The sequence below is a fragment of the Daphnia magna genome, linkage group LG2, assembly GCF_020631705.1.
Source record: "Daphnia magna isolate NIES linkage group LG2, ASM2063170v1.1, whole genome shotgun sequence".
In the NCBI taxonomy this organism is placed as follows: Eukaryota; Metazoa; Arthropoda; class Branchiopoda; order Diplostraca; family Daphniidae; genus Daphnia; species Daphnia magna.
This window is the reverse complement of record NC_059183.1, coordinates 18,984,053-19,007,394: the sequence shown is the minus strand read 5'-3', so window position 1 is coordinate 19,007,394 and position 23,342 is coordinate 18,984,053. Positions and strand designations below refer to the sequence as shown.

The window sequence follows — 23,342 nt, the reverse complement described above, 5'->3', positions numbered from 1 at the left end:
GTTTAAGACATTTTTTCTTTTTTTAAAATGCAGTTTCCCATGTTTAATTGGCCAAAAGAAATTTAGTATTGTTATTACCAAAGAATCTTTATTCGATATAAATCTTCAAGGGCGACTGACCGGCGTTAACCGCAAATCATTTAACTTAACTTATTAAAATAAGCAGACGACGTTAGTGCTAAAACATGATTTAAATGTCGCTTTTTGACTTCTGAGTTCTGACATTATCTGAGAATACGACCGTGGTGAATGTAAAATTTTCCTATTCTCTATGACACAACAAAAAATTGAAATAGTGCTTAATCTTTTGTTTTATTTGTTGTCGTTTCATGAAACTTTCGAGCAACACGCGAACCCTGAAAATGGACTTCTACGTACAGGTAAACTGCTAAATAAACAATGTGCATACTGAATGGCGGTCATTTACGTTGGACGTACTAGGAATCTTGTTTTTGACTTAACTCACTGTCTGAACTGCACTTGCTGCAATGGTCTGAATGGCATACAAGAGATAATCATGATCTTTGTACAACTGGTGTGAATTGAACTCTCACTGTCATTTGTAAGGTTGATGTAGGCTACATACTTTTTGGGGGTACACCTAATTGTTATCTTTTTATAATGCAGTACAAGAATATTTGTAGGGGACCAAGTGCAAGGTCTTATATTTGTATAGTTTTGATTTTCAATAGCATTGTCGAAAGGAATGAGATGGCCCTGTTTGCTGGAGACTGTTGGGAATATAAAGATTTAGCCATCATTTCAGAAAGTGATGTCATTATTTCTGAGCAGTATGTTGATGTGTTACTTCTGACTCTAGCAAATTTTTCACTTAACTATTATCATTGAGTCGTAAACTTAACGCGTTCGTTTCTGTCGTCGTCTAGGTTCCCTTCATCAGCCAAACAAATTGGATACGCTGATGGTCACGCCAACACCAATGGCTTTGGTGGTACCGTCTCCTCTTCATTTTTCGGCCAAACGAAATGGAGATTCACGTTGTACGCGAGTATCACACTTAGAATACGTCTCCTTTGATTCAGAAGTTCCGACTGTTGATCTACCATTTCTGGCGTTTGGACAAAGAAAGAGAAGACGAACACATCAGTATTCTCTTTTTAATAAAATACTTCGTCTAGAAAACTAAAAAAAGGAGGTAATAATATATTTGTAGACGTAAACAGGAGGAAGTAACCTTGTCCTCGTGGCCACTTGGTGGGTGTCCGGAAGGAAATGAAAGTTTCCTTTCCATTTCGAATCCACAGAATCCAGTCAATTGGGAAAAAACTCTTTGATATAGCAGTGAGGAGGTTTGCAAGCCGTTGCCCGTCTTTTGATATCAGACAGAGCCCCTAAACCAGCAGCAGTTGAATGGGAGACTGCTGATCGCAACATGTTAAAGTTTGCCATTCAAAAGTAACGAACGATGTGCCAGTTTTTCCGTGGCAGACAACAGCAGCAAGGGATCCTTCCTGCAGCAACTGTTACAAATCAAGTAAGATACCATGGTCGTTCATCGAATTGGCTTCCTTTCTTTATTCTTTATTGAATAGGCCTCGCAATAGTGGCCAATTCGTCAGCGCCGTTTCCTTTCCTCTTGTTTGATTTGGATTTTTTATGTATAGAACGTGTTATTGTTATCGAATGTGTTGCGTCATAGGAAAAGGAAACGACCGAAAATTTGGCGCTATACTCTGGGAGGTCCAACGGCCCACCGGCTGGGCCATCCTCTTGTTCCCTACACCGTTGCGGCCTTGTCCTCTCGACAACACATTGCATCCACCGATTCATCAATCAATTGTGTAGTCTACCTTACTGTAGCCATTCACCCTGCAAACAGGTAACGTCCCAACAATGCCCAAAGCGATATAACGTCTGCGGGTTGGTTGGTTGAAACTAGCAAATATCTATCCCTATGCGATACACATGTAGAAATGAGATAAACTTGATTGAAAGTTACCCATCGATAAGCTCACTGTTTACCTTTAGATTTTCTAACCGAAAACAATAAATGCAAGGTTTTTTCTTATATTAGCACTGCATAAACGTTTGCATGATGATGTTGTCATTTCAACAACTATTTACATTTGTTTTTCAGATTCGGCAGCTGTTTTATTTCATGCAGCGCACGTACTAGACGCGTGCACCCCACAGCTTCTCCAGTTTGACGGCCAGTTGGCATGTATTGCCTTTATGGTTTTGATATCTCGAAATGAGTTAGCATCGTCCATGAAGAATGAAAAATAGATAGAAAGGATAGACTGCTGCACATGTCCATATTTCACATACGTATAAAACGGCCGCAAAGAATAGTGGCCAAGAGTTGAAAGGGGAAATTCGTGATGGGTGGTTTTATCCACAGAGGATCGTCATGGCAAGGTGAGCACGTCGTATTTCCATGTATTCTAAACAACAAGCAAGAGTTTCCATGAATGCAGGAAAGAAAAAAAAGGAATCCTGCAGAGGCCGTTCTTCAAAAATGGCTGATGCAGTTTGCGGCTGACTTCTCGGGGGCTACCGTGTACGCGTTGGGGTGTGTCAAGACAAGCCAAAAGAGTCAAGACGAAGCGGATCTACAATGGAGGAGAGATGATCCCCTACGGCGCCTCTTGACGCGATCACGCTCACAACACAGCATAGAGAGGTGGGTGCTCTTATATTATCTTTGCTGCCTCTATTGTCGTTGACAACCACAAAAGTGGATCCTTTTCAGCCCCACTCCTCTGCTGCTGTCACACCTCTTGAAAAACTCTTTTTTTTTTCCTTTTTTCTTCTTCTATTATTTCCGCCCAGCTTCAAAATTCTCTCGCAGGCTCTTGTCCTCCCCCCCTTTTTGCCTTTATTCATTGTCCCCAACAATCCATAATGCTGGCCCACTTTGAGTTATCACAGGACATTTTTCCAAGCGCTACCGTTGCCATGTTGCTGCTGTGTATTGATATATTTATGCACACGGCCTGTGTCAGCGGAACAACAGCGAACCTATGAGGTCCGTCTGGCTTATTGATTGTTTGTGATTATTGTGGATATGATTTAAACAGCAAGAATGAAATGATCAGTACAACAGCAGAGACCCACCGCTACGAGAGTTGCTATGGACTACATTGTTGGGTTTCTGTCCCACTTTAAAGCTTCTCCCTCGTTCGTATATATTTGGCCAGTTATGTCTAAATGGCAGCATCTGACAGGACTAATGTACAAGACCGCTTTTAAATTCGTTTTTCATTCGGAGAATTCCAATAGAGTTTAGCTAGTCGAATACAAGAGACGACCAGCAGTATAGCTGCAATATTATAAGCTTTCCTTTTTGCTTATGACTATAAATAGAGAAACGCTGACAACAGACAACGTTTTCGTTTTCTTTCGCTTTGTTTGCGTGCTGTTTTATCCACTTCTTGTTTTTTTTTCATTGCAGATCTCTTGATCGTGATGATTCTGTTGCTGACTGATTTTAATGATCCATCAAAATGTACAGAGTTGTTTGATCCGACAGTTTGTATACCCTGTAAGCACATCAACACTCGTAAAAGGTAATTGATTTGTAGCTAATAATAGAATGAAATAGAAAAGCCGATTTTGAACACAAATCCTTTTCTGTACATCTAAGCCTACACAAGTTATTCACGTGCCACAATAACTTGCTTCCCCTCTTTCGTTCCAGAGAGAGATCCAGCTATGGACCAAGGCTATACGTAGGCCTGATGCCTCATATGCTAATAGCTTTTTAATTCAGAGAGGTTCTCCGTGTGCCTGGACAAGACTTTTCCAAACGCTATATTGTCAAACAATAAAAGGAGTATAAGCGCGGGCCGGACGTGTACATTCTTGCCAGCAGCAGAGCCATTTGCTTCGGTTTATGATGGGGCTTTATTATATACGTAGGCCTTGTATAGACCTACTCTACTGCTGGAGGTTTGTTTTTTTTACTCCAGCGAAATGGGCAGACTTATCTTGGCGCCTTCAATGCTGATGAGAATTGCCGCCTCTATTGACGTGCTCGAGCCTGTGGACGGATGTCGGAGCTATCTGAATGTCAACCCCTTTTTTCTTCGGTTTTTAGTTGTTCGTTGGGGCCCAAGAGAGAACTCACTTGGCAATAAAATCCCAATAGTGCATCAGCTTTTCACCAGATCAGCCCCGAAAGCAATTTGATCGTATATATCGTCGATACAGACTATAAGCTCTAGATGCCTAGCTATACCAATAGATGGGCAATACAGCGCCTATACCTATGCCTTTAATGGACGATGCGCAGTTTAGGCCTATATAGAATATAAAGAAGCAAAGTTTCCATCTCGAAAGCCCTATTTAGGCTATACTACCTTTTCATGTATTACCGGATTCAAATTTACCAAGTGTCGCGTTTACTTCGCGTGTCATACAACTGAAATATAACTCAAGGTCTTGCCAGTTGATTATGCCGAGGTTATTTAGGTTGTGTCCATTTTATAAGCCTATAAAACAGATACGGATAGGCCTGCTATAAAGAAATGATTTAGAATGCAATGGAAGAATAGGAGAACTCGTGGAGAAAGGTGCACAGGACGTTACACCAAATTGATTGTACGAGTTTCCGTTATTATATAAGAGTTCCGGCAAATGACCGAAATTATTTCAGAAACAAAACAAAAAATGAGTCTGAAAGATTATAGATAAATATGAACACATTTCGGTTCTAGTTACTTCACAATACAATTTGAATCCATTTTGTAAATGTTGTGCTGAGTCCGAATAAGGCTCTACCGGAACGGGTGGATAACATGTATACCAACTCCAAGTCGTCCGAGGTAGGAGGTAGCTACTGGTACGTTTATCATCATACTATATAGGTTCATATAGATTGAACACGGATTCATCTGCTGATGGTATTGCCGTGCCGGACCGGATAGAGATGCGCCTTTTTACGTTGTGCTTAACAACACGTCTACTGTATATTCTATATTTATGCGCATCTCTTATTTTTTTCATCATATCTAATAGTAGAAAAAAATTGAGTAAAATAATAAGGCGACGACGCGGCACTTTTTATTCGTCGTCGGCTATTGGATGAAATCAACCAACCGAAATCAAACGCTGGTGTCTATTGTTATCCATCAACCCCCCCTGTCCTTCGTTTATTTTGTGTTCTCACCCATTCAGCAGCGTCGCTACACGTACGCTTGGAACTGTATAGACAAACAGAAATGGAAAGGGAGGCCATCATGGGGTGGGGCCTGCTGCGTACATCCAGCAGATTTTCAATGTATTTTTCTATTTTAGAAATATGTATATACATTTTTTATATAGGATCTGCTGCAACGATAGAGTCTATACATAGCGGGCTGCTTATATACAAAAGATGTGTATACTGTATAGCATCCATAAATAAAACAAAAATTTAGATTTATTATGGGCCCACAATTATAGGCCAGCATAAGTTTTGAATAGCGACTGGCCTTGTGGCGAGCCCGACTTTTCATTGGGTGGTGTCTTGAAACGAAGGAAGAAACGAAGGTGGTAGTGAAATAGCGCACACGTCGATATGAGTCGATGGCGGAAGCGGGATCGTCTGGCGCTGTGTCTATAGTAGAACGGTCAAGTCTGAAAGAAAAGAAGATATAGAAAATAAAAGGCTTTCTCCTTATCTCCTATTCTGTGTTTTTTAGATTTCCTTTTCATGAATGAGAAACAGAGGGTTTCTTTGCGGTCCTGTGGTGTTTTTGGTTAGAAATGCGTTTGTGCTGGTAAAAATAGAATCAGGTCTTCTTATTGTCCATCAGTTGACCTGATGTCGCGTCTCAATACTCGCCTTGATTCTAAATGACTTTTTACGTTTGTATGGGGCTGACACGTAGAGCCGACGTATGTGCTCCATGCTGCGAAAGCCTCTACGCGCGTACAAAAATCCAATTCAGCTTCATACAATGTCGAAAACAATGAATGACATTCCAAATCGTCTATAGCTTTGCCGCGTTCCGTTTCCAGCTGATTTTTTTGTTTTTGTTTTCGTATATGTTCGATGAGTGGACATGCAGTTGAGCGGATTCCCTCGAAAATAGTTTTCGACCAACAGACGGGTCTCTAAGCTCTTACCTCTGATTTCATCGACGGTTATTAATCGCTCGATTAAACAAATTGTCACGGAACGGTGTGTATCAAAGGTGAAATCCATCCACGGTCATTTCTGATGCAAAGCCTCTTGCCTTTTTCGTGTTTGCTATAGTCGATGATGGTCGAATTTAAAAAGCTCGTGCCGATTCTTATCGTTTTATTTTTTTTTAAGAGAATCAGCCGAATCAATGAGAAAGCTCGTCTTTTTCATTTTATTTTCGTACGTCTAAACGTCTGTGCTGAATTGCTGGCGCGGCAAGCGGCCAAAGTCTTTTGGCGGCGTTTTAATCACCGCCCGTGAGGTGCTGCGCAACGTTTTGATGATCATTATTCATCTTCGCTTGGTTAGTCCTCGTTATCGGAGCTGTCCTGATGTTCTTCTTTTCAACAAGCAAAATAAAAGCCCAATAGGGTCCCCTAAAGCCAAGAAGAAAAAAGGGAAAATATAAATAGTATGAAAAGAGAGAATGGGCACCTCGGCTGTTACATGTCCAATATACCACAGCAAAAACCACCACCAGGTGTGCATGTCTACAAAGCTTCTTTTATTTTTCCCCTCTATCCAAAATATATTTATTTTATTTTTACCTTTTCTTTTTTTTTTTCCTCTGTTGTTGTGTTTTTTAATGCAAGTTGTATATGAGGGTATCAACACTTGAGCAGAAATATAACTTTCGAGTGGGATATAGGCGTCCGTTCACAGATATATATTATATAGCCCGGACTAGTTGTATATAACGCGCATTGACTCTGCGGAGCCAAGGGGGCCGTAAATGCGGTTATGTCATATATAATAGTCTAGTAGACGTCAGCGTTATGTACAGATAGTCGGGGCAATCCTAGAAAATCATCAGCTGCCTCATCGTCCCTGTCCTAACGTCCACATCCTCTATTAGGATCGATCTTTATAGATAGTCTAGCAACCTATTTCGGGCTACTTAGACTTGAAGAAAAGCGCCTGTGATTCGTATAATAAAAGTGTGTGTCACTGCGCAGCGACCGTTTTTACTTTCCGGTTCTTTTTCGTCACTTATTGGTTTCGTCTCTCCGGTGACGAGAAAAAGCCAGCGCACTTTTAGACTTTGTGTGTTGTGTTTATAAGCGTGTGACATCACGCGCCCGTCGGAGCATTCTCTCGTTGATTCAACAGCCGATTTCAAAAGGGCGCACATATTTTAGGCTTCGCCAATCCACTAAATGCGCTTTGGCCGAGCTTTTACATCTTATAGGTCATTGTGTGCCAGCCTAAACGACATCCTCCCCAGAACATGAATGTCGATATAACGGGGCTCCTGGACGATTTCCGTTCCCTCTTCTCCGCATTCATTTCAGCATTTCCAAAGAGAGTCTCTTGCGAATGCGACACGTGCCGCTGTTGGTTTGATGGTCTTTTCTTCCACTTGTCGTTATGTTCTTGGGACGAGCAAAAAAAGACGGAACTATAGAACAGAACTAGTCAATTGACTCAAATGAAGCGTCTAAAAACACGCAAAGAAATCGACATTGTATCGACGATGTCTCCTATAGTTATGACGATGTGTGTGCTGGGGTAACGGTAACGAAACGTTTTTTCTCTCTCCATTTCTAAAAAAAGAAAAGAAAAAACTGCCCATCCTACGATATTCCCACGACTACTTTGCCGTTTTGTTTCTCCTCCCTTTTTTTGTGTTGCATCTACACAAGGACTTTTCGTTTTGTTTCTCGGAATGCGACGGAAAGGATTGGCAACCCATTTTTAGAAGGAAAACGTACCGACCTTTTGTTTAACTCCGTAAAAGGCCCCACTTTGACACACACACCCAAAAAAGCTGAAAAAGAATTTCGTTTGTCTCCGTCTAGTTTCATAATATACAAGCAATCTGCAATAATCTACACAAATGATGGATTGATTGTGAACATCGGTCACACTTTGCATCGGCTACAAACTAATTTGCAATCGACTCGTGTCTTGCCTGTGGAGCTGTACAACAATAAAAAACAAAACAAAAAATGGGGAAAGCACCTCCAATCAGGAATGCTATTGGAATTCTTGTTCCCTGCTCTCTCTAGAGTTTGTCACCTTTGCTGCTACTTTTCTAGATTGACGGATTAGAAAAGCGCCGTGAAAACACGTTGAAAAGTAGACTGTACAGATATAGATGTCTTTATTGTAATGGCGCGAGGGTGTGAAGCAGAAGCTATGCACAATCAATAAAGCAAACAGCAGGTAGGAGCGGAATGTTCACGGTGGCCAATTCGCAGGAATGCGCCCGCCGAAGTCGGCATCCACCAAAAGCCAAAAGGTTTTTCTTCTGCTGGTCGCGCCATTTCTTTATTTGTGTCTATCGATTATGTTGTACAGAACAACTCCATTTCTACGTGACACAAGACTTGATTTGTGTGTGTTGCCTCTCCGTATGGATGTAGTTGAAGAGAGAGGCCGATCCAATATTGATCTATCAAACAAAGCGTGAACAAGAGAAAAGAAAAAGCTGAAATGATGTGGCCTGATGCTCATCTGGCCGCCATGTAGGACGGCGAACAAGAGACGCACATCATGAACAGGGTCACAGAGCGACGGCGACGCAAGAGGACGAGTGGATAGAGACACCAACACTTTTCATTCATCCATAAGTAATGGCTGATGGATCGCAGTCGCGTGATGTTCTGCTTCTCGTTTCTCTCTCTGTCCCTGTTTGCTGAAAGAGCGAGAGCGAGAGCGAGGAGAATGGCACACATACAAAGGAGAGACGGGAGCGAATAAAATCAGATAAAACCCCCACTGGAAAAAAAATAAATAAATAAAAAGGGAATTCCAGGGCCGTCGATTGACGATATGGACTCTCTGTGTGTTTAGAACCTCTCGTCTATGCCAACGCCAAACTATTCATTAACCGTGCGGAATTGGTTAAGTGACGGTGCCGTCTTTATTCCTGGTGTGACTCTTCAACTCGGCACTTGGACACGGACGCCCCATCAAGCAGTTCATATCTTCCTTGTTATCGACACTTTCCAAGTGCTAACAACATTTGCGTCGCTCATGAAGAGATGAAAGATTCCCCTTCGTCCTCTACACAAAAATGGTTGGTCGTTTGAATGGAGAGACACGGACGATGTGCCGTTGGCTGCCGGTCACGGTGCATTATGCCCATCGAATCGAAGAGGCGGGGTTATCTTTGACTGTTCAAAAAAGGACGACCTCATCAAAAAGGCGCATCTTTTCAAACCACCGACGATTGGATATTGAGGGGGGGAAAAGTGAACAAAAGATGAATGAAAGTGGTTGTTTTTTTTTTTTATTATTATAACGAAAACCATCAAGGCAGCAGTTGAGAACGAAAAAAAAAGGAGATGAGATCAACTCGTCAGGCCGATGGCTCAATGCTTTAAACATCAGTAGCCAACGCTCAGCAATCGCCAAATAAAAGAATACGCACAACAATATAGATCGAGTTGGACACGGCGGATTCCAGTCTTGCCGACTCGAAACTTGATAATAGCCTAATAGTGCTGCGCACCCCGTATGCAGATGGAAGGGTCTCATGCGTGATGAGGATGGCATTTAGGCAGAAGTCACAGATTGTACGGAATGCAATCCATCATTGCCCGCACAATTGCACATTCCGTTTCGTTCAATCTGTTTAAAGGGCACGGCCGAGAAACGATAGAACGTCTACATTCTTATATTTTTCGTTTTCCTTCGGTTCCAACGTTGTGTTTTAGTTGTGAATCCATGCGCTCCGTTGAACACACGGCGATGTGCTACCGTTACCTTATTATTTCATTTTTTTTTTTGACAGCTGCCGCCACTGAATGCTCCGGTTATAGGCCTAATAATCACAAGCTGCTGACAAGCCTCGTATTCTGCTGGCTCACTCATCGACGGTGGACACAATGCCGCCCAATAGCTACTACTAACACCAACTACACACACACACACTAAAAAAACAAGGTGAAAAAAAAAAAAAAAGCCGAAACGGAACTTGCAAAACATCAAAAGAGCAACAACAAAAAAAATGAGGAGAATTGAAAAACCGACAATTGTGTCCGTATGACTCTTTCAGCCAAAGTTCGACTAACGCATTCAGCCAGAACAAAAAAGGCCAAACTTGTTGGCTCCGTATGGAAAAGCGCGCTCAAAAAAAGAAAAAAAAACTCGTAAAATAATAAAAAAGAAAGAAAGAAAGAAAGAAAGAAAATCATTGCCTCCTGAAAGAAGCAAAAGCTTGTCGGCATCTCTACGACAAACTGTATACAGTACAGATCGACGTATACATTTTCTATATGAGCTTATAGGCCCAGGATAGGGCAGGCAGGGGGGCTTCCGCTTCATCTCCCTGCCTCTTGTGGCCTAACCTTTTTTTGACAAAAAAAAGACAAGAGAAGCCGACGGCTTTTGGCTTTTCGTGTGTAGTTTAAGAAGAGAATATAAACGTATACATGCATTGGTTTTAATTTCCTTTTTTTTTGGGGGTTGGTGTGGGTGTGGGGGTGGACTTGTCCGATCTTAAAGCAGAGCTTATAGAAAAGAGAGGGAGATGAGAAGCCAAGATTTGGGAGATCCATTGGCGGATATGGCGGATAGCCGGACGAGGTACGCACTTGTAGAAACACACACAATGATACAGCAGATAAAGCCAAATAAGGAGAGCAAGCAAGAAAGTGACACAAAAGGACACACTGTGTGTGTGTGTGTGTGTGTGTGTGTGTGTGCAGCCACTAGAAAACGCCGACGACTGTTGTCCACCTTTTCTTTTCGTTGCTCATTTCGATGTTAGTACTCCGTTTGTGTTCTACATGTCCCGCCACGTTTCTTCTTTCGTTTCGTTTCATTTCATTCCATTTAGAATAGCAACTTATTTTTTTTGTTCACTTCAAAAAAGTCGACCAAGACGGCACTTTGCCTCTTGGCTTTTTGCCTTCTTTTGTCAAACTGCTCGTTTGTTCTCCTCTTTTGTACCAAATATACAGTAGATGATGGCAAAGTTTCTTGGTCAGATTGTTCAACCGGCAGCCGATTGCCGCGTTTTTCGCCCCCTATATATAAACGTTTCAAACGTCTTGTCTTGCGTCTTGTCTGCACGGGCTGAGGTGCGCAGATTGAAAAATAGAGAGAGACGTGCCGACATACGTTAAACAATCCACTTGTATGTAGTCTTCTAGACTAGTGTATAGATGGAAGGCCGGTCTTGGTCCGTACAGCACTATTCGTCATTTTCCTTTCAAGGCGCTTAAAAAGGTGCTGCAACCGATGTCGGCCTTGGTCAATGTGGCCATGCTCGTGTTGAATATGCTGAAGAATGGTAAGCGAGAACAAATCTTTCCGGTGCGGCACCTTTCTTTTCTTTTTTTTCCGAATTCAACCAAGGCAACGTCTTTATTATACATACATAAGAAAAGTGGAGTACAGCCTATTCAATTCGGCGAGAAACAAACAAAAAAACGTAGACACATAATAGGCCTACAGCCTCATATTGTGATGTATAGTATATACAGCACCCACCGCTGTTTGAGCATAACAAAGGCTAATTACAATTGCATTCATCGATTGCATTCGGCTATTTGGAGGCGCACCGTCGGTCTCTGTAATGTCTTGATCTAGGCCTACCTGCTGTTTGTTATATACGATGGAGACTGCACGGATATCCGTAAATCGTTTCGTCGAGCCATTAGCCGCATTGACTTTGGCAGCGATAGGAAACGGCGGTTAACAAATGCAATCCAACAGATTTTCTTTTCCAATTTCAATTGGCGGCGGAAGACGATTGACACAGTCGCAGACAGGATAAGCCGATTCATTTTCGTGTTTTTTGATTCATGTGATGCCCCGTCAAACCGCGTGTTTATTGACCTTTTTCTGTGCAGACCAATGTGAATGTAGGACCAGTTCATAAAGAGCAGTAGCTTTGAGCAGCGGTCGGCTAATCGGCTTATCTTTTTCTCTTTTCTTCTTCTTCGAGTGTTTCAAATTGACTCTGATTCCAGAAAGTGTCTTCTGACACACATACACACATGTAGACAGTGGATTATTTCCGATCTATAAGCCCTTGGAATGGGGAAAATGGGCTGACCATTGACCTGATGGTTTCCATTTTTCGACGACCATTGATGGCGTATAGTTTTGAACCGATGAAATGAAGATGCTCGCATCATCACATGAAAAACCCTATAGATATACGCAACGGCGAAAGGTTCAAAGTCACCCGAAAAACGTCAGTGTGCAGGGGGAAAAAGAGGAAAATGAAACATCACGTGAGAGAGGGGAGCCAAAATGGCGTGACGTGGCGATGACTTATACGATAGATGTACCAGAAACTATTCGATGGATTCAACAGAGCTGCGTGCATCCAAGATATGATAGTGGCATCCCGTATAAACTATACACTAAATGCAAGTATTGAGTTTTTGAATACGAGATATAAGCAGGACGCATATAGAATAGGTCGCCCTCCCTCCTTTTTCGAGATGACGTTATTCTTTTTCAGCCGTGAGTTTGTGCAATTCTCCCGCCTGTTTAATTTTTTTTTGGGGAGGGGGGAAGAGGGCTCCCTATCCCTTTGTATTGTTGTTGTTGTTGTCCTCTAATAGAATCAAAGTGGGAAACTGTCTGGCTATATAAGGAGGGTCTGAAAATTTCCATAACACAAGGAACGTTGGAGTGGTTTCGCGGCTGCCACCAGCACATCATGACAGACAAAAGAGCATCGCCATGTTGTTTGCGGTCGCTCGCTGTTTGCTGGGATGGGATGTGGGCCCTCGTCATCGACGAAACACACCCATTCGTGTGGCCACCCTCAGCAATAATAATAATAATAATAATAGAGGAAGGCAACAGATTCTTATTGGACGCCGGATGGGATCAAAAGGGGGAGACTGAGGGGTTAAACGCATCCGCATGGAAAATAAAAGGAGAGCTCTTCCATTGAGCATGGCATACACTTATAGACGTTTGCTTTATTAGAGATAGACGAGGCAAGCGCTCCCTAATGTATTATTATATCAATAGAAAATGTTATAGGGACTAGAGGGAGGATGCTGGTGCTGAATGATCAATAACACAACACCAGCAAATATCGAAAACACGCGTACACGCGCCTCGTTTCGCTGATGGAACAGGCCTCTGTACCCTCTCGGTTATGTATTGCACACGAGCGTGATGCTGGTGAACGAGAAACGGGCGCTGTACATCAACCAATAGAGTAGAGCAGCTAGAAACGCACGGGGAATAAACGCAACAATGTCATTTCTACCGAAATATAAGAAACGTCTCTCTCGATTTCGCCCTTGCATCCATTCTCGCGGTTGTGTAAATCCATTGACGAAATGAAAAGAGGAGCATCAACAGTCACTCGCCCTATTCGTTCACGTTTCTTTCTTTCCCTTTCAACGATGAGGACAGCACAAGGGAGGTGTGTAATATATTTTGCGAGGGGAGTTTCTTTGGGCGTCGCATCGTGACGTTTCGGTCTCCGCCCAGCCATCGCAGTGGCGCACTCCACCATATGGACGTGTTCGCAGCAGTGGCTTGTATCAATTGAGAGATGGCACTACAAAGCCCTTAGCTCATTTATTTCTATTTTTTTTTTTCAATTCCATCATCGATCCCGCCAAACGTCGTCCTTCCCTCCTCGTCATTTATTTTTTTGTTCAATCGTTTTTTCAATTGAATTTCGTCATATCCCCATTATTCCATGTTCATTTTCATGCACTACAAATAAGTCAACCACCTCTTTTTCATACGAGGCCTTATACATATGGACAAAACGTCTTGACATTTCTCTTGACTCTGTCGGAAAGTGTTGCAAGTTAAACACAAAAATTCTTTGGTCTTTGTCCTTTGTCGCTGAACACACACACAAAGAAAAACTCCAGACATTCTTACGTCTGTTTATAGGGTGAAAAAAAATTTAAAAAAAGGAGAGCACATAGACCAAAAGTCCTTTTGTCGTTTAGACACGTCAGAGGTCACCCCACCCGAGGGCCGTGTGCCGCAATTGTTCCGATAAGACGCGGTCACCTTTTGGCTCCGTCGTTTTCCAACCACTGCATACACCCAACAATCGAATTCGTAGTATACAACATCTACATGAAAACAAACAGATAACGAGAGCGGCACGAGGTGTCTCTCTAAAGCCACGTCCTCGTCCATCAACTTTTCTATATTCTTGTGTGTTATGGATTGCGATGCGGAGTTGGCCTCGGCCGATTCCGCCTCAGCGATTCAAACGAACGGATCGGCTGTGTTTCCCAACAGCTGATGCGTCCATGCATCGTGTCTTATAGCCAAGCGCATGATATATACATTTTCGCTTCTTGGCTTATTCAAATCGATTCAAATGCAATGAGAGCCAGTACAAAAAGGCATACGCTATTCATGATGTGCTGCATGTGTGCGCGCGTATTAGGGCCTTACATAATGGCGTTGAACACAAGCGGATCGACACTTGGTAACAAGAATAATTCCCTGTGCGCATTCTGCAATTCCCAGTCAACATCTCATCCGAAAATGGTGGCCCACATGTTTTTTTGTTTTTTTTCAAATTCTTGGAATTTCACTCTACTTTTGGAGGCGAATTCCCAGCTGCCAGCACTGGCCAATACTGGATTCAATTCACTTTTAAAATGTCGACTAATTAAATGTTGAGAACTAATGTAGTTGGACGACTATCAATGAACAAAGAGCCTTCATCCCACTGCACGTTTTATTTAAAAACCATTTCCCGTCGATCGATGATCCGAGGGGCTTGACGAACAGACACATTGATGGATTGGCCTTCGCAATTCTAATGAAAAAAAAAAAAAAAAACATAATTCAATTATTGCAGGTCGCGGGAGAAGGGGTCGTCAACGATCCATCGATTTCAACCCCATGAGCTATAAGAGCTATAACTCGTCGTCAACAAAAACGCATCCGCAGCTCATCCATTCAATCAAAAAAGAGGGCCGCAATGATCAAATGCGAACAGATAGACGACGATCGAAAATGGCCCTTCTGTTCTATTACAGGCCGAGATTTGCCTTCCCTGTATGGAGGATGAGTTGGATGATGGGGAGGGAGGGGCTGAAAAGGGCCAACCCAAACGCAAGGTCTTGGGCTGGAGCGCTAAAAATGGCGGCAGTAGGAAAGAAGGCCCGGTTGGACGACAGCGTCGGGTGGGCAAGTTCGGCTGAGCATTCGTGCGTAAGCCCCTTTTTTGTTTTGTTGGCGAAGGGCGTTGGATGGCTCTGGTTGGAGGCCCGTCAGCGCCTCTCGGTTGCCACCACTCGGGCCTCCAGCTCGAGAGGCGCAAAAAGAGAAGGTGACACTAGACGTGTTGTTGTATCTCTTGCCAAACATGCAGCCCGTCTGCCTTCTACCTCGCTCGCTCTCCCTATAGAAATAATAGGGAGAGTGATATTCTTTCTTTTCCCCCTCGTCTTCTCTCCGTATATTATCTGAAATCGAGTTTCGTTTTGTGCCTCCTCCCATTTTTTCGGGTTCACCCCTCCTACTGAGCCTCCAGTACTGCCCTCCCTTTTTCTCGGTGTGGATGGCCTCGATGGACCATTTGGCCTCGCCTATATAAAGTCGGTCATCTCGTCCAGTCGCATCAACATTGGCAGTCCACTGGCCGTCGAGTCCAGTCCACTTGAATTCCTTCCGTGCTCCGTCTGTTTCGATTGTCGTTTGTTTTATTTTTCGTCAACAATTTTTTCGCCAACAATTTGCGTTTGGGACATAGTCGACAAGAGCAAAAGACCAAAAGAACAAGAGAAAAAAAGAAAAGATGACGCTCATTCCGTGCAACACGCAAAGTGAGAAAATCTTCCGGCCGTGGGATTCCGATTGCGGAGCACGCGGCCAACGCGCATCGCCTACACCGCCCGTCCTCTTGAAGGAGGAACAACACGACCGGCTTTTGGTTGTCTGTTGCTCTCCAGAGTCGTCGCCTTTGCCTTGCGGCGCTTCGTCCTCGTCCGGCTCATCGTCGTGCGACGAATCAGAAGCCACATCCAGCATCCACCGGATGGATTTTTCATCACCATCGGCTCACTCGGCCCTCCACCAGGCCTATTCGGCTCACATGATGTCACTGGGCCAGCACCATTTGCCGTCGTCGCCTTTCCTTTCGGCTCTTCCCGGATGGATTGCGACCGACTCGTTCCATCAGCTGCACAGACAGCATGGCGGCCATCATCATTTGCTTGGGCACGGCTTGCAGCCGGAAGCTGCTCCGTCCATGGAACGATTCCTGGCCTCGTTGGAAGCCTCTCCCGAGGCTTTGCATCCGAGCCGTTTGGCCGCTTTGGGTATGGGCCCCAATGAAATTGGCGAGCTCTACCAGTTGGCCGGATTCAAGCCGCTGATTCAACACCATTATCCGTCGGCTGCCGGCGCCGGTATCGTGTCGTCTTCCTCCTCCGCTCACCACCAGCATCACAACCCGTCGGGCAAGAAGCAGCGACCCAAGCGATTCCGATGCCCGCACTGTCAGGTGGCCTTCAGCAACAACGGCCAACTCAAAGGACACGTTCGCAGTCACACAGGTATCATTCATCACTCCATTCACCGTCAGTCCTCCTCCACTGACTGCTAGCCTTTGCCCTTGATTGATCCATCTCATTTCGATTGATATTAACCGTTTCAATTTGTTCTGATTTGTCAAAAACAAAAAAAAAGGTGAACGACCCTTCAAATGCGACGAAGAGTCGTGCGGCAAGACGTTCACCCGCAACGAAGAGTTGACTCGACACAAGCGCATCCACACCGGACTGAGGCCGTTCGCGTGCGCCGTCTGTTCCAAACGATTCGGCCGTCGCGATCACCTGAAGAAGCACAGCCGCATCCACCAACGGCCGCCCCATTCGGCCGCGCAGCAGCACGGCCTGGACGCGAGCAGTTGCAGTCAGGACCTTCAACATCATCATTCGCCACATGCGCACAACCAGCAGCTTCCGTACCATTACGGCGGTCTCAGCCTTCAACAGCCTTCATCGGCCGGATCTCTTCCTTCGTCGGGCAGTGGCAGCAGCCATTCGACCTTTTGCTTCCAGTGAACGTTTTTCTCTTTTGTCTTCCCTCCTCCTTCCTCGTTGACTGATTGGACGCTGTTAATAGTATACCTCAACCACAAATTTGTTTATAAATTATCGTGTACATTGAAAAATTGTATAAGGCCCTTTTTTTTCTGGACGTTTCGAAATGATTTGCTCAAGGAAATGCACAAAATAACAAAACAAAACGAGCCGAGTTACGTTTCCATTCATTTTCGTTGAATATTAGCCTATAAACAGAGGGTTTTTACTCGGCATTTGCGTTTGCGCACAAATGGATTGTATATATATGCGTATATAAACCGGTTTGGGGATGAAGAACGACCCTATCTATTGGTAATAGCAAAGTGAAAGCCCCCGCTGCCTGAGAACCGATGGCCCGCCAAAAACTGTTCATTATTACACGGCACATAAGCACGATTGAAAGGGCCAAGGTAAAAATGTTGAAGTGTGCGTATAGGCGGAAGACGAAGGCCATTACGGCGCGATGACACGACAGCCAATATCGTTTGGCAGTTTGGCTTTTCAGTTTGGACAGCACTTAGACGGACCTGGAAGTGGATCGTAAAGATCACAATGACACAATGCACCGACGAAACAGCAGGTGATCTCACACCCACTCTGACTCTGGGATGGTATTATTTGGTGGAAGGTTTGGTGCGTCGGTATTATATGGAGCATTCAGGAAAGTATGACCTAAATTGTGTCTTGGGGAACATTCATATTATCCTCCATCGACGTATATTGGGTCTACTGGGCTGGTGAAGAATCGTATAGCCTACTAGTAGACCTAAGTGCACTGGAACACAAGAATCGGAAAACGGAAACATGCGGACTGCTGAACTGACTGCTGAACTGATGACGACAAATGATCGTTAAAAATGGCGCACAGCAGCATTACACGAGGACCGAATTATTAATGATGCTTCTTTGGAAAGGAAATGAACCAATAACTCACACGAGTTGTCAATGTTCAAACGAATCGCATCCAGCAGGTATAGATGTCACGGATACAGTTGGATAACCTAATGCTGGCGACGTAGGTTCTCGTTAAAACATACAGGCCGGTATGTCTTTACGTGTCACCTGTATATCGGTGTGCACCTCGCCCATTTGCAATGACGCAACGATTACAATAGTACAGCCATTTCATTTTTCTGTGTTAGGTGACGTCTGAATGTTTCACTCTAATCTACTGCATATCTTTATTTTGGAATGTGCTGTTTGTTTCAATTTGAATAGATGTCAGTGAGGTTCAAATTGCTTCTTAAACATAGGCAGGTGAACTAAAGTCACTCATTTCCGCATGTATCGAAAATCAAAGAGAGGCTGACATCTCTGCCACTCGAGCCCTGAATGGCAATTGACCATATACCCAAGAAGCCAACACAAGCAACAAATGAATGCCGGACAATGGCTCTCTATTATATAAAAAGACGGACAAAGTGAAAAGCCAAAAATGAAAATATCGAGCCCGTTGTAGCAGAATAGATTCCGGTATCAATAGAGGCCCCGTTTTGCCTTCGTTTGGTTCCTTGGTGTATCTCGCCATCGCTCATCGTCCATGCCAAAGTGATACGGGGCTCCTTGTTTGTCCTATATAGACGTTTGTTAGTGGTGCCCCTGCTCTATAGTATAGCTATAGCCTATATATCATATAGGCAAAGAAGCTGGTAGCTACTATATATCCAGGGCTCTCACTGTATAAGCTATGGTAGCCAGGTCTAATTAAAAGGTGCGACACTCTTGAAGAGCCTCTTCTGAGGCCTCCCTTTTGCAAAAATAAGAAAATGCAGAAAAAAAGAAAAGGAAAAAAAGACGGTGGGGGAGGCAAATAAGGGAAGAAAAAGAGGAGAAGATGGAAGAAAGCGAGAAGGATAAATGTCTTTTCAATCTGACAGGACGAGAGCCTCCTGCTGTGAGCGAGAGGGCGTACCTGAGGGACAATTCTCCTTCTCTTCTTTTCATGGCTTTCCTTTTTCCCTAATTCTCTTTTTTTCCCCCCCTTTTCTTTTCCACATTTTCATTCAACCTGCCAATGCAAAGTCTATACTGTCCAGCAAACAAGCATCTATACCTTTATAAAACTATTTGAAGAAAAACGGAGAAGCCAACTCGCCAAATAGATTGTCGACATTTCAGGCCGCAGTGTTGTATTCTTTTATTATTGTAAGCACTAAATATCTATATATATATATTTACAGCCCCAAGGATAGGTACAGAGGAAGGGGCTCTGTCGATTTGGGCATTTTGCTTTTCAAATGAAAGCCAATATTTGTTGTGCTTGTTCTTTTTACCGGTTTTTACGTATTGCTTTGCGCTAGGCCATTAGAATAGTGCATGCGTCAAGTGGATATAATAATAAAGGTGTACATGTATATAGATGCAAGCGCAGGCATGTCCATGCAAAGCTTAACTATTAAAAAAAAAAACAAAAAAACAATCTAATATTAAAGAGCTATATATAATAAAGGTAGAAGGCGGCACGTCCAGACAGAGCGAATCAACTGGGGAATGAAAACAATCGCAAATCCACCTCGACCGCCTCCCCGGAGGACTTTCCTATTGGCTGGAGAAGCGAAAATCCAGACTGACTAGACGACATCTAATTAAACGACTCTATACAGTAGTATACTGTCTGATGCCTTTGCTGCTTGTCGTCTCGTCATTGTTTCCCTCCCTCCCTTTGATCACGTGGTCGATGGGGGAAGCAATTGCTCTTCTTGTTTTGGTGCTGGCCTGTCGCCAACATCTTCCCCTCGATTCTCTTCACGCCTTTGATGAAACGAAGCAAAACCGCGAGAGAACAAGACCAAACGTCAAGAGTCCCTTTCTCCCTCTCCTGATGCTCTACATTATTATATGGATAGGGACTAGAGTAAAACAACGGCCCATTGACGCATAGATGTACAAGAGTTTGCATCAGCCCCACGTGACGTAGGCCTATGATGTGCACAATCGTCGAAAATGTACACGACTGTTCTTTTTTTTTTTTAAATTTAAAGATAAAAGGATGAAACCAACAGGTAGATGCGCCACCGCCTCATCATATAATCGGGCGAATTATCCTAAGGTACGGCTATACATGCATGTACTACTGTACTGTATAATGAGGAGGCACGGGGCTTTTAGATACGAGGAAAGGAAGACGACCAACTATCGAGTGAGAGCAGCAAAGCAACTCGTTTGCAAACCCCGAATTTGCAAGAACAGCGGCAGAAGCATCAAAAATGCAAAACGCTTCACATGGACAAACATTTCGGCCACACAGATGAGCTAAAGAGATTTGGAGACTAAAACTAAAATAAACTAAACCAAAAAATAAAATAAATAAAGAGCCGAGTCAAAAGACAAGATGATCCGGCCCCCCCAGCATCGAACCTCATTTAGTCGGCACTCTTTTAATTTAAAAAGAGAAAACTGTTGCTGCTGTGCTGCTGTCCTTATCTGCAAAGCACCGAAAAGGTGAATAGGAAAAACAAAAACAAAAAACAGCACATGAGTTGGTCGTCTTTTTTCTTTCCCACTGCCCATATAACACGTGATGCAGCGTGTAAAAGTATAGCGAGCGGCCGTCTATTTCATCGCATTCGATACGCCGCATTTTCATCAGTGGCCGGCGCAAAGAGACGACACTTATCTTTTTGGTCAACTTGTCTTTTTATAAGCCTCCCTTCTTTTTTCTCTTTCTTATTTCCAAAAAATCTTCCATCTCTTTCTGTCTCATTCCGTTGCCGGCCAATACAATGCGGCACTTGTCCAACAGCGCAGATTTAGGCGCTGTGGGCCCATGTAGCGAAGCGCGCACCCAAACATCTTGGCTGCTGGCTCGTCTATCTCGTCTCAGTGCATCTCTCTCAGAAGTAGAGAGAGAGGATGGCTAATTATGTATTCAAGCGAGAGGAAGAGCCACACAGGTGATATCCAATTAAAAAAAGCCGGCGATAGTATATAGGAAATAAATGGCCAGGAGAGAGACCGCACGCACACAACTATGGCGACGCTAATTCAAACAACATCACACACATGAAAGAACGAGGAGGCGCAATGTTCCTAAAGATAATATACGTGCGACATCTTATTTGAATTGGCGCCCCAGCGTGTATCTACTACCTTGTCTAGTCAGCGCCCTCCCTGCGCAATACGTTCCACGACTCCCGGTGTTCCAAAAACTCCTTTTTTTCTTTGCTTTTTAAAAGCATTTAATTCCATTTGATCTCGTCCGACCCTCATAAACGGTCACCTCATGTTGCCTCTTCTATCTTACACGTATATAAATAGTTTTTATTCAATAGCAGCAGCAGCAGCAGCACATCAGTCTATTATCCGTCTCGTGAATAGACTGAATGTCTGAGAGGTGTTGCATCCCTTTCGTTTCGGTCACCAAACCGATAAAAGAGAGAGAGAGAGAGAAGATGACACCAGTGGAAAAGTATATATACATTTATTTTTTGGGTATAATGCAGCAGGTATAAAAACGGTGGTGGATGGAAGAGGAAAGAAAAAGGGCGGCATTGTGCGAGACTATTTCGTTTTTCTCCTTCTCCACGCTTGTCAACTTGCGATGACAAAAATTGGAATTACGAGCCAAAGGCTGGCCCGTTCAGCCCAATCCGAAAGTCTGTTCATTAGACGATGCACTTGTCCCACGTATATACATGCCCTCGGCACCGTAAATGTAGCCCATCTATAGAACAGAACAGAACAAAGACAAGATGAGCGATGATAAACGACAGTGTCCCGTCTCTGCTGAAATTCATTTCATCAATTCTGCCTTTTGCTGTTTCGTGTGACACAACAAGAAACTCGTTCGATTTTCCAAATGTTGTCCAGTGTCGTCCAGTGTCATGAAACTTCCAAAGCCGATTCGTCACTTGTTTGGGGCTGTGCAAGCGCATCATCTACTGAATAGTAATGCAATTCAAGTCGAATTCGATTTGATGCTCGTTGGCTGTTTGTGGATAGCAACGGCAATTGTCTAATTCCGAGAAAAAACTAGAGTGGGCTGGGTCAGAATGTCGGAGCAAATGAAACAAAAACAAGAGAGGCCGAATGCATTGCTTTTGTTTCATCAAAACGTTTTGTTATATCCCTATACCTGTTTCTTGGCCCGATATATACGCCCTCGGATTTCCCTCCATAGTTCAGGTGAAACGAAATTCTTTGCATATCCAAAATAGCTTTATAAAATTGGCTTAAAGTCAAGTGCCATTCGAGACAAGGTTTTTTCGCTCGAGTTGTTCCCGTCACTGTATTAGTGGCATACGTGTACCTTTCATCCACCAAATATCTCTCGTACATCATTTTAGCTGAAAATGTTGCAATTGTAATAGGCCTAACTTATGGTCGTTTCTACACCGTCCTACACCTGTCCTATAATACAGAACAATATTTTAGTCGGCTCCCTTGTAGTTGTAGACAGTGTGTGTGTACCTGAACGTTGAGGTTCAGGTTCAGAGAGCCGATGTTATGCGTGTAGATGGTTTGACTCGGCGATTTATGTGGAACTTTATCAGCCGATTACGGGTTTTGTTTGTTTGTTTGATTCGAGCCTCTTGCACATTCAGCTGCGAGAGAACACCGAACAGCATGTTGACTCTGCTGAACATAGAGGCAAAGGTGACTTGTTTATGCAGTGCCAGTTATTTTCAGCTCTTTCGATGCTCAACTGAGCTGCTTGTGTTGTGCGATGCGGTGGTTTTCTGAATGGCATAAAAGACTTGCTGTACGTAGCCTAGTCGAGAGGACAACAAAGATTATACAAGAGCCTTTCTTTATCGATGTATTTATGGTCGCATTTATTTTTGTTCGAATTGTTTGCTTTTTCAGCTTGTTGATGTAGACCTACCAATGGAGTTGGTCTCCATGTCATAGCGAGTCTACATAAACACTGCGCTGTTTAGAGTGTTAACCGTAAAGAAAAAGTTGTGGCCAAGAATCAAGATGAAAAGATAAGAATAAGAGGCACTGGCAATGGTTTTTCGTAAGAAATGGTGCGACGATCGTCGGCCGGCTCTGCCGAGTCCAAAAAACGAGGGAAAAATAGAAGAAACGACCATCTGTTTGGTTGAGTATCATCGCCATCAGCAGGTTCTTCATTTCTCATCGCTGCGGCCGCCGGACCGCCGCTGTCTATTTTCAGTTTTCAATGGAATCTAAATCAACGGCACAGCCGAGAGCAGTAAAGGGAAACATTATCCAAGAAAGTGAAATAGAAAAAGAAAGAGCGTTTTATGAAT

At 43.6% G+C, this 23,342-nt stretch overlaps 1 protein-coding gene and 1 long non-coding RNA gene across 8 annotated transcripts; both read left to right on the top strand.

Annotated features, from left to right (window-relative positions):
* The first annotated feature begins 168 nt into the window (after window positions 1-168).
* On the top strand, window positions 169-4,396 carry LOC116916343. Of its 7 annotated transcripts, XR_006643836.1 has the most exons (8): window positions 172-380; window positions 888-1,107; window positions 1,175-1,495; window positions 1,661-1,840; window positions 2,099-2,379; window positions 2,439-2,644; window positions 3,416-3,530; window positions 3,662-4,396. It is a non-coding gene; the product is annotated as an uncharacterized LOC116916343 (long non-coding RNA). The 7 variants fall into 7 exon arrangements; XR_006643839.1 differs by lacking the exons at window positions 3,416-3,530; window positions 3,662-4,396 and adding an exon at window positions 693-791 and having other exon boundaries at window positions 171-380; window positions 2,439-3,408; XR_006643838.1 differs by lacking the exon at window positions 3,662-4,396 and having other exon boundaries at window positions 173-380; window positions 3,416-3,606.
* An 11,257-nt stretch (window positions 4,397-15,653) lies between these two features.
* Window positions 15,654-17,299, top strand: LOC116916483 (zinc finger protein 358). Its single transcript, XM_032921732.2, has 2 exons — window positions 15,654-16,596; window positions 16,730-17,299. Exons 1-2 carry the CDS (start codon window positions 15,837-15,839, stop codon window positions 17,104-17,106), a joined length of 1,137 nt encoding a protein of 378 aa, XP_032777623.2. The 5' UTR covers window positions 15,654-15,836; the 3' UTR covers window positions 17,107-17,299.
* Window positions 17,300-23,342: the final 6,043 nt, after the last annotated feature.